Raw genomic sequence first — 12205 nt, forward strand, 5'->3', positions numbered from 1 at the left:
CAGCAGCCACAGGCAAACCTAATTGTTGCTAGCTTGCACACTGTTGACTTACCTACCCTATTTTGTTCACTTAAACAGGCCTATATTTGTCCTGCTTTAATGCCTTAGCCACTGACGGACAGAGAGAAACCTCTGTCGTCGACATCACCTCGTCCCCGGAAACAAAATTGCAGAAAATGCCACACGTCTCATAGATGTGATCGTTACTTTTATTAATAGCTATACGGCTTTCGCATGTAATTGATTTCTGGTATATCAGTAGAGCATTGGTTTTTCTTCGTTTCGACTTTCTGCCGATCCGTACGTTCCGCCAAACTAGAAACCGCCAGTAACAACCGTCCCGATCGTTACAAATGCTCTGACGCTCAAGAAATATTTGCGCCTTTCAACACACACAAACGGAGGGCGATGTCACCAGGTCAGTCAAGGGGAGCAGCAACATAGCGTGGACATTTTGGCTTCTTTTGGAAAAGCGAGAGTGAAGCTCCGAGTTCTGTAACCGTGACGCGATAATCTGAAGATTAGAGAAATCGACGCCGATATCGATCTGATAACGTGTGATCGAGTTCATCCTTTGAAACATGTTTTCCTTTTCGTCTTTATTCAGGCTACCAACGCGTGGCAATATATTTTAGTGCTAGACAGGGTCACGGCTGACTTGGAATGATATTGATAGATAACTTGCACGAATATGCATGTTGAGCGTCGAGGCACGTCTGAGTGAATAACGTTCTCTTCGAAGAGAAAACTCTTAGCCTATACATTCCTTCGTCACAAGATAGTCGAATAGATTTTTTAAATATAAAAAAAAAATCGGAAATTAGTCGTTAAGGAAAATGGGGACAAGCACGAATCTGCCGGCGTGCAGAACGAAGGCGAAAAAGGTGGAAGTTACGCACGCTCTACTTGCTATTGATTGTATGATAATGATCAATGTCACTGCCAATAGTGAGCCGTTAACTTGTGCTGTGCCTGAAAGACTTTGCGCTTCTTTCCTAGGGGCCTGTCAGCGGATCGGATGTAAATTTGTTTACACTAAATACTTTGTTCAGCGCGGTGGCTGCCATAAGATCTAGCAATCATAATATGGCAGTTAGAAATCGTGTTGATGACAAGTGATCTTAGGATACTTGACATTATATTCAACATCTGTTCGAAATTCACCTCAGAGTAGTCTGTCTCTAGGGGTGTTACTAACATGTATCCGAAGTAGTCCATCGTACGCAAACCTTACAGATCTACCTATCAGAGATGCCTAATAGCTGTAGGCAGAACACTTATCTGCGTTAATTCAGAACATTATCTGCTAAATCGGCTGAGCGATATAAAGCAAAACGTAACTGCAACGAACCGAGATGGCCGGCCACACGGAGGGCTGAACCTCGACGAGATAACGGTCGGCGACCTGGAGTTGGTATTAGCATTGAAAGAGGCCTCTAACTTCAACTGTTCCCTCAAGCCTAGAGGTATACAAAGCTGAAACTGCACATTTGCATAATGAAAGCGAGATTGGCGCGTTATTTCAAAAAAGTGGCGAGTATATACACACACACGTTAGATTAATTATGTTCCTGAGCAGTTGGAGCGTCCAAGATTTTGGTGGACAGACATAATTTGTGTGAATTTGACTGTCGGGTAATGATTTAATGGGCTGGCTTTCGTTGACCGAGATTTTTGAGCACGATCTTGTTTGCGTCGGCTAACCTATCCGTAAAATGAGATGCTTCTAATGGCTCGCTTTATAGTGACTTTCGCTACGGCTACGATGGCATCGCCGATTAATACTATTACCACCAGTCTAGCAAGATGGGCTGGCCGCTGCAGATGAATCATATTCTTTTCGCTGATATCATGCGTTCTAATTTCAAGGTAAGTGCTACCCAAATGACATATGTTTAAAAAAAAAATAGTATTAAGATGAAACCGTGTTAGGCGACATTCTCCCACCCTAACGGTAGACGTCTCCGCACGTTTTACTTCGGTGACAATGTAATCTTTCTAAATCATATTGGGACACTTTATGAAAAGTTAACCGTTCACAAATCTGCGGCTGTTTGGAATATCAACTCTATACAAGCGTCCTGATTAGACCAGTCAAAAACACACGCAATATACATGTCAGTGCTTCACCCAACAGCAGTATTTAAGCAACGACAATTTATAGAACAATATATAGTTGATAGATAATGTTTATATTAATAATTATCGTAGAAGAATATTAGAGAGCAGGGAATTCGACATCGGACTGATTCGCGTGCATAGAATATGTAGTGAGGTACCAGGTGGTTCCTCATGGCCGATGACGATTCGTTGAGAAAAGCGAGGTGAAAAGCTTCATTACGCATTTTTATTTGCTCGATTGCTCTGACTGCTACTGCTGCTGTTATGATGACGACGACGACGACGACGACGACAACAACGGCAACCGCATCCGAAATGCCGAAAAATTATGAACGAAGACGAAGTACGCAAGCGAAGTCCACTCCCCTTTAGAGCAACAGAAGACGAACTTTCGACAAGCGATAAACGACAAGAAATGTGGCCATAAATTAAAAGCTCAATGACTCTTAGCTACGCCATCACGTCCACCATCATGGGTCGTCTGCAACCCGTCAATGTTCATTAACAATAATAAAAGGTGTTGGTGCTAAAAGGTCTCAGCGCTAGTGATATTGTTATTATAAACAGGTGTTAAGGATCATCGGTTTACTAGTCACTATTGCTCGCACGGAAAGGTCATTGAGAATGTCTCCGATTGAAAACTTTCTGTGGCCGAAACTGGACGAGCTTAACTTGGATAATAAGCTAGTTGCACCACGGCGACCGTTCGGAACGCTGAAGTTACTTAAAGGCAAGCTTAATAAAGGTATAACTTTTCGTGGAATGTCCGAGTTATGACCGTGCTGTCAGTGCGACTAAACACCATTAGATTATATTTATAAAATTAGGCCATCCACAATTATGCAGCTAAAAGGGTGTGTCTGGCATGAAATGTGGCTGAATACGCCTAACGATCGTGTGAAGCTGTGTGATTTATCTTCGTTTTATAAACAAAAATATAGTAATTTAGTCCTGAGACGGTAATCTAAGCTACGTACTATTTAAACCGTAACAGCAAGCATTGCCAGGGTTCTATCAATTCAGTCAATGCACTTTTTTGATGGGCTAGTGATGTATATGACAATTCGAAATTCAACATGGGAACGGGAACGGGAACGGGTGAGTTAATTACGATATACGGGATATATATGTTCAAAGAACGATGATGATTAGAGTGCACATAATACTAATAATATCTATTATGAATTATAGGATTAAGTAATTACTGATTACCTGTATTTGCGTATAACTCTTTTCTAAAATAGTTAACACGAATATATTAGCGGGAAGAAGAAAGGTTGGTTAGTAATTTTTTTGCTCATCGCCGCAAAGAGGGTTCCGTAAAAACTATCAATAGTCAGCGAGGACAATGGGGTAATGTGTGGAGCAGAGCTAGATAATTACTTATATTGGTGATCCTGATCTTTCTTATATGTACACGTGTTTTATTAAGCTCAAAGACGAATGTGTGTGATCATCTTCAGATAAAATCGTAGTTGTTCTACTAAATCTATATTTCGTATTGTTACGGTAATCCCGTTTATATATTCTCTCATAATCACGGGCTTAATTCAATTAGCGATAATCCGAACGGTTCTAGAGATGCTATTACACAATAGTTTCCCGAATTTTAGAAAATCTTCGGTTCAGCGTTGAATTCAATCTGTATGCAGTTTTTTCTCCATTTTGAGACGGACTATCATGGTCATAACTTTCTATTGGGAAATGAAAAGCGCCACGTGAAAATGATCACGCTTATGATAATCCGCTCGCAGAAACAGGGATTATTTCCAGGGAATGCCTGTCAATTATGGAAAGAGTTACGCGCGCTACAAATTAAATCAGTGAGTGTTAAATGGTGTCTAGTGGATCATAAAGTTATGATTATATAATCCTGACGCTGGGATTGATATTAAGGTGATGAATAGTGTCTAGACCATGTAGAATTATTCGGCAAGTAGAGCGTACGATTCTGCTTACCTATGAACTGTGCAAGGCTAGCGGTGCTTGCATTATATATGTAATGTCGATAGAAAGTTCCTTCCTTTGTTGTCTTTGCCTCGAAACGGGTCGAGAACAATGTTGCCAAATGCCGTGTATATAAAGTAACATGAAAAAGTTGAATTTGTCACTTCGAAAAGTTCAATAGCCATTCAAAGAGGGCTTCTATTCAGGAGGTGATGAGTTACGTTGTTGGAAATTACCTACATCTAATGGAAAAGATCCGCCAGCTTAAAAAATCGGTGCCTCATTAAAGAACCAATGGGCGCAAGAGGTGTTTTTGTCGGCTTGTGATATTCTCTGGTGTCAGCTCCAGTGGGACTCTTTGAACCGAACAACGAGCGACAAAAGATACGACCGTCAACTAAGGCAAGACAACTGTACAAGAAAAGGCAAGCCGACGGCCGAACGCGAAAAAAGTGTTAATTAGGTGCCTGGTAAATCGATCCACCTGACGGCCAGTTCTTCACCACAGAAGGTAAAGTCACAGACGCCAAAATCTAGTAGGCCCAGGGCTTTTCGTCTGGTCAGTGGTGGAGATACCCACTTGCCCATATGAACCGTGTATAACTTATTGAACTATGCATAAAAAAATGTATGGAAAAAACCTATCAATATTTCGTTATTAAATGTTATCCATATCCTCGTCAAACATACGTGTCGCTAAGCAGATTTCCCTATGTCTACCCAAAAAAGTTCACTAGACCATCGTTGAACACCTGCTATTTTTGATATTTCCGTTCTCAAGCTGAGTAAGAGCATATTTTTATTGCTCTCGTTGAACGCTCGTTGAGTACTATCCATCGCGATACTAATAATGGGTTTAAAAACGAATTAGTTTACCTTATTTATTGCAAAGCAAGGCTGAGAGATTATATCACATACCAATATCAAGATCGATATTATCTAAAATACGTTACGATACTGTATATATATGTATGTATGTATATATATCTATATATATATATACGGGCCACTGGTTTGATCATTTGTGTTCGTCTTACAGTCCGTCTTCCGTTTTGCAAAAACGACTCCCCAATATATTATTCTTGCCCATTCTTTGCCATGATTTGGACACGGTCGAATTTTAGTTTTTCCCACTGACCAAACAGCATAGCATAGCGTAGCGTAGCGTTGTTCTTGATTGCGGGTTAGGCTAGCTTTTCGGCGAAAAGTGTCTTTCGATGAAGTTCATTGAGATAGTCTATTGAAGTTGAGTGCATGCGGTTGTGCAGCAGAACGTCCTTTTGTAAATAATACGCCAAAAAACAAAAAAGGCCGGACTCTTATAGTGAAAATGATGTGTTTCATTGCATATTGAAAAGTTGCTGAGACAATTTCGAAGTTAGACCGGCTCCACAAACACTTATTAGTTGCTGATTCTGCTAAATTAGCTTTCCGCTCCGAGACCGGTGGTGACCACCGAGATTAACGAGCTTTGATTATCTTAGATGCGTTGATACGTAGAACTTTCCTTTCGAGATGACCATCTCTTCATAGCGTTTTGCTAGTACTTGATCACACCCTAGTATTATTTTAGTGAGGCTCCCGCGCTGCGCGGTAACACACACAAGAATCACAATGAGACACCATGCACAACCAGGCAAGATTCGCCGAAACGTTCTATTTTACGCCGTGAACTCGATTCGCATACCTGTCTGCCTGACTGCCTATCTTGTATCTCAAGCCTTGAAGAGTCCAGTAACAGGCAGTTTAGTGAGACTGGACGGATTGTTTTGTACTTTAAGATATGCTAAATGTTGTTAAACACCTACAAGCGTATGCCCAATCGGTAGTTATACTTCCGTGCCATTTCTCTTTTATTCGAGACGTGTGGGTAGCTATTAAGGAGAACAGTCTTTGGTAGGTGATCATTTGTTACAAGGGGAATAAATCTATTGCTCTTAGCTATTTAACGGCTTGCTAGAACCTATGGAATAACTGCCGCTATGCGATACACTCGATGTAAGAAGCAGCTCAGATAAGATCAACGCTACGAGTTCGATAATTTCGTCCTAGTAAATCGCTAACGCGCCATGCAAGCTCTATGGCCGACACAATTAAATAACTTCTGAGTACTTGACTGATAAAAATTTCTACAGCGTTTTGAAGATTTGACTTTTACAACAACAAAACTCTGTTAATTACATTACACGCTTCGAAATTATGATCCAAAAATGGGCTATGGGAACCCACTCAAGCAAACGGCCCGTAGATTAACGAAAACCGAGGTGGCGCGAGGTGGTCGAATGGTCACGCCGCGGCATTATTGGGTAAAAAAAAAAAGGGAAAGCGAAAAGAAAGATTAGGTCGTCGCGTAGCTGAAATAGTGATAACGCATTGAGCTCTTATGAAGAGCTGCGTCGCACGTAAAACGCAATTTATTTTTTGTTTGAAAAACTACGCGACTGAATCGACTTTGGGGGTTCGGATGCATGAAAAAAGCGGTGACCAACGAAGTCGATAACGTTCACGACAAATGTACGCAATGACGTTACGAGTTATGGCTATCATCCAGTCTAGCTACACATATCTATAGTTTTTATCTTCTATAATGTATTTATCGCCTATGTTTCCGTTCACAAATTCATTTGTATATCGGCATGACTGCGGCACCGCGAACGTTTACGGACGCTAACCAGTACGGAACAACAGGTCGGCATCTTTTTGGTCAGGGTTGAACTCCTTGATAGGGAATATTTAGTTATACGGTCCCCCAGCTAGGTCACCAGTCTCGAACCACCACGCGATTCACTCACATTTATAAACAATGTACATGCAACACGTCGTTTACAATCACCTTATTAAATTCAGTCTACACGAGACGATTTCGGCCATCCGCGAATAGATAAAAATTATTGAAAATGCGAAGTGTCTCGATTTATTTCCTTGATGAGTTTCGACTTTGGCCATTCTCGGGCGCTCTGATGGGCTTTGTTTATTGAAAATTCGGCCTGCGTTTGATGGCTAATTTTTTACTCTTTTTTTTTTTTTTTTTTTTTTCTGGTCAAGCTCGACAGAGAGGCAGCAGATTATTTACGGTTTGCCTTATATTTATAGGCTGGTGTAATGGACGATCACGCTGGTAAAATTGATAGAAGTCACCCTTACACAATCAGACATCATTGTTTAAAACATTTGTAAAATCGACACATCCAAGGATTCTCTACACAATTGTCACTAAGTACTTATCGTAGCCAATTTTTATTGATATGAAACGTTCCGTACATTGTCCGCTAAGCTTTCCATTATCAACGATTCGTTCAATTGCCATTCAGATGAATATCCTTGATGATTCCTTATAGACGCAAGAGCAAACGCTTTGTATGGAGGTCAATACACGCATTATCGTATAAACCAACTTGAATAGTCGTGGACAACCTCCCAGTGTAGTAGACCCAGATAGAGTGTACAAACGAGTAAATCGCAATTTGCTCTAACTGGGTGGCAGAATTTAATCATCGATCATGAACGAAAATAACTTTCAACCAACTAAACCAGTAGATCCTCGTTTAGTCATCTAGGCCTAATTCTAACGAACAGTGAGCTGAACGATTTCAGGTGTTTTTTGTTCAAGTTCACAAAAAATGTAAAGCGTACTAGTGCTGACCTCTGGGGCAAAATTAAAAATCCTATTTTTCGGTAGGCGGCATACAGTAGAGGTATGTAACACCTATGAGAAAGGCGTCCTTCGTTTCGACCCCCCGCTCCACCTCCGCTTCTCTATTTTTGCTTTTATAGCTGTCTTTATACTGATTTGTTTGTTAACAATGACGATATCATCTTTCGTCTTACTATTACGTTCAGCACGCGCAAAAGAGATAAATTACATAAAGAAGCAGCAGCAGCAGCAGCAGCAGTAGCAGTAAAGAACTGTAAAATTTCTGAGCAAAAACAGCGACGCAGATGGAATATTATGAACGAAAATTTTTTCTGTGTAATGAAGCGCTCTAAAAATGAGCCAATGAAACCGAATGTTTTTTTTTTTCATAGAACACATTCCGAATCGAAGACAACGAAAAAATATGTTTACTTCATTGTTTGTCCACCTAGCTCCATGACTTTATTGGTTTAGGACAGACGTTTTGAGATTCAGCGGATCCAGAATACGTGCAGAGTCCTGTTTGTATTATCAGTTTACGGTCAAGTTCGTCCTGATTTACATCGTCGGGAATCGTTCGGACTAGTCGGAAGTCTCCAGACGGCATTAATGGCTAAATTCGTGTAAAAAATTCACATCGACATCGGAGACGCACTGTGGCAGCATCAAGATTATGAACCGAAAATTAATGCATCGTAAAGTATTCAATGTGGCATTTTTCTGCAATGTCCAGGACATCGTTTTCTTCAAAAGTTACCTCTGTGTGCAGATCCCCATTAACCCATTTCAGGGCTTTTGTTTCGACTGAGGCAACGCAGATCTGATTTTTCAAAATACTTTAAACATCTAACAGCCTCTTGCTTTCAAGGGCTGACAATCATAAATACCCAAAAAAAAGTCACAGGATAAAAAATATTTTAGAATAAATCTCCCAGAATAAGACAACGCCGTGCACTGACTGAATTAGCGTGCCTTTGCTATCTGAGCTTTATCCCCATTTTTCCTTGTTTTTTTTTTTCTTATTTGAATCAAGGTACAATGCAGGGGATTTTGTAAATTGCCATCGTAGCCCAGAGCGATATATTTACGATCTATCTCAAAGCCATACACCTATTTCCAGATTGAGTTTGGCTGTGTTAAGGAATCTTTACATATTGATTCAAATGTATAAGCTACGTTGTGTTGATGTGTCTATGGGGTTTATTGACTGTGTGTAATAAAATTTTTTTTTTTTTTTTTTTTTTGCTGTTTCGTACCATGAGCGAATACGACCCAACGAGTGCATGCAATTTAACGTATCAACAAGTCATAGAAAACCGCGTTGTTATTCTAGCAAAGTACGCAAAGCCAGTGACTTATGTTCCTCACTCGAAGGCCAACATAGAGAATTACAGATATATTTCCCTATGTAGCGTGGCTGCCAAGTGTTTATTGCAAAAGTATTCCTTACGTAAAATTGTTAGTAATGTATCAATATTTGCATAATTATTGCAGTTAAACTGCTATCGTCCCTGGACGCTTTGGCGCACGTTATGCCAGCGAAGATTTAGTGTGGTAATACGCGAGACGTTTGTCTTCAGAAAAAAATCTTTCCACTTGTGTCATTGAACGGGCTGTTATTTTTTCGGCATCGTATGATTTCATCGTAAACGTGATTCTACCTTTAGACAATAGAAAAGGCGCGATACAGCTCTAGTGATTAATTTGCCCCATTGTGTACGTTCTATGTTAAGGATGTCTAGCTACTAGTCCTGTCATCGATACGACATCGTGTATGTCAATGGAGAAGGCCTTTTCATCCTAAGGAAGGAAGGGAGGAAGGAAAGTGTAAACAAATGGGAATAGCCAAGGCGGAAAGGAGATATACACAAGGTCACTCAAAGATGTATTTATATACATATATATTAGCAGGTCATAAGTTTCTGGTTCTTTTTTCTTTTCAGGTATGGGACCTAAAAATTAACGTTTAAACGGAGAAGGTACATTTTAAGATGCTAGTGGAAGTCTGGACGTATAATGAAAAGACAAAGACAATACTATAAAAAAAATTTCAAATAAATCTACCTATGTGAATTAAAATTGTTAAAGAAATTGATAGCGTTGTTCAGGACGTCCAACGACAGGGTTCCGGAAGAGCAAAAACATCGCAGGAAGCGTCACCAGCCAGAGTATTGGAAGATGATGGCAAAACGAACATCTAGCTCATTTTTTTGTGGGGATACCTTAAAGATGAAGCCTACGCGGGAAAACTGAATGATTAGAAAGTTGTAATTGAGCAAAGATGCGCCGCGGTACCAAATGAACTTTTATTGAGATCTCTAAATAAATACCCCGCTATTTTCAGTAGTGTATTAACTAGAACTTTGAGCATCTGTAGTAGCAGGAAAGATTAGACATTTTATATTATATTGTTTTTCGTGCCCTATAATCATGCGTTTTTAATGGTAATGTTTAATATATATCGAGGGACAGGCGCAACTATATGAAACGGGAGCCCCATGTTCCATTCCATTGTTTTCCAGCAAGGAAACGTTGGTTTCCATTGGACTGTAAAGCATCAAACCTTCAAATTTTTCCATTTATACACTGCTTAAAGCTTTGGCAAAATTTCAGGTCACTGTATTATTGTTTTGATCCCACTTCTAAGGGATAGTTAAGTATTTTTCTGCATTTTACCGAACTTTTATTAAACGATAAACAAACAAACTACCCAGCCCGTTTCTCTAGCGCATTTTGTTCTTTCCGACAGCTACTTTTTTTAAAAGCAAATCATCTTCTATAAGAGTTTTACGTTTTACTCCCGCTTTAAGAACCATGTGGGTTAGGGTGAAGTAGGACTATATGGGTTAATATATTTCGAGCATATATTTACTGAATGTTTTAATGCTAATTTCATAGGAAAGCTAAATAATCCTAGAAAACGATTCATCCTAGTAGCAATGCGTATATACGTGTATTTAATTTAAGGTACCGTATTTTCGCCCCCTTTTGGTACCACATGTCGTCGTGATTAATCATGTGTCAAAGAAAGACATCTTAATGACTGGATTGGCACAAGGGATTGTTCGGACAATACAATGTTATCGACCGATATTTGTACTACGTCGCTGGTAATCGTAGACCCGAATTTGTTATGAACGATATTGGGTCAAGTTGCTTTTAGAGAATAGATGTCACTGTCCCTTCTAACTTCTTCAACCCACTGATGGGCTAGTAGCGCACAGTGCACAAAAACTTAAGATGAATGAATAGTGTATATGGATTATAGTCTTCTAATAATAACACGTGACTGTAAAGCATCGTCTTTTCGAGCACAATTAGAGGCATTTCCGGGAAGAGACCCATATTCCGTTTAGCTTTGTTGAATAGCTAGCTTCCTCGCGCGGAATCATTTGTGGCCTATATAGCCTCACTCTCTTGGCCCATATGCGCCAGAAATACGTACATTCAAATTATTTGTCTCGTAAATGAATGAGTCATTTACATACAGTGACACCTATTTTTTTGAGAGAGAAAGTGCACGTAGCTTAATGTGAAGATGCACAGATTTTTACCGATTAATGAAGACCACTCAAATGAAGCTGCCAAGGAATTGGCGATTTTGGTACATTTTTACTACAAAGAGTTTACTAACCATTTTCGAAATGGTTCCAAGAAAGATCGGCTGTGTAGCCACGTTGGTCAGAAACTATGGCAGCTTACCCTGCATGTTAACACTGTGTGGGTGCCTGAAATAACGTGATGGTACGCCATTATTAACTGAAGTAGTTTCTACGTCTTAATAGAAGCGCCAAACAATATTTACTAAATACGACAGCTTGCAGTTGGAATATGTTATATGCTTCGCTCATACGATGAGCCAACGTAGCCACCTCAAAAAAATTGCTAAAGAAAACGTCGGTTTTTAGATAGATTTTTAATCTATTCGTTTAACGACTGATGGTTAAACCCACTTATTGTAGATCATATATATATTGGGTATTAGTAAATGTCTGAATAACACACTTGGACATTGTTGGACTACCTGACTAAAAAAGCAACAATGTATGGAGGCACTTCACACATGAAGGCAAGTGTACGCACGATCCCTTGATCTAGCTTGTCATAATGCAGCGTCCCTATGCAACTTCCATAACCATTCGCCTCGATTTTGGCCGAACAGAACGCTTGTAGCTAGACGGGACCGCTATAGTGGCAGGTAGAAAGCATGCGTTTTTCCCGAATCAAGATAATTAGCGATGCCGATCAATTCCGAAATGGCGTGGATGTTGTAGGTGCCTGTTGACACCTGCGCCAAATATAAGTAGTTGGCTGTAAGTAGAAGTTGAGCTATGTAACTGACGTACATATGATAACTAGACAATTCCAATGTCAACTAAGGTAGACGAAACAAAATGTGGTACCCGTTTGATGGCTGAGAACAGACACGTATCGTTACTAGTTGATGGATTAGATTCGTCTCCTTCACACTTAATAGTATGATATATTTACACAAGAGAGAAA

At 39.9% G+C, this 12205-nt stretch overlaps 1 protein-coding gene and 1 long non-coding RNA gene across 5 annotated transcripts in view; one reads left to right on the forward strand and one right to left on the reverse strand.

Moving 5' to 3' along the window:
- Positions 1-12205, reverse strand: part of LOC111253455 (E3 ubiquitin-protein ligase AMFR-like) — a 115029-nt gene that overhangs the window by 34495 nt on the left and 68329 nt on the right. The window contains exon 2 of one of the 3 annotated variants that reach the window (XM_086973773.1): positions 11337-11430. The exons of the other annotated variants lie outside the window; for them this stretch is intronic. Within the exon in view, the coding sequence (XP_086829899.1) occupies positions 11337-11339 (3 nt within the window). The 5' untranslated portion in view covers positions 11340-11430. The remainder of the gene's footprint in view (positions 1-11336; positions 11431-12205) is intronic. 3 annotated transcript variants of the gene reach the window in all.
- Positions 1041-11028, forward strand: LOC147754895 (uncharacterized). 2 transcript variants are annotated; one of them, XR_015316197.1, is made up of 4 exons: positions 1041-1869; positions 2460-2866; positions 4275-4579; positions 9646-11027. It is a non-coding gene; the product is annotated as an uncharacterized LOC147754895 (long non-coding RNA). The 2 variants fall into 2 exon arrangements; XR_015316196.1 differs by lacking the exon at positions 4275-4579 and having other exon boundaries at positions 1046-1869; positions 9646-11028.

The sequence above is a fragment of the Varroa destructor genome, unplaced genomic scaffold (assembly GCF_002443255.2).
Source record: "Varroa destructor unplaced genomic scaffold, Vdes_3.0 BEIS01000006.1, whole genome shotgun sequence".
NCBI lineage: Eukaryota > Metazoa > Arthropoda > Arachnida > Mesostigmata > Varroidae > Varroa > Varroa destructor.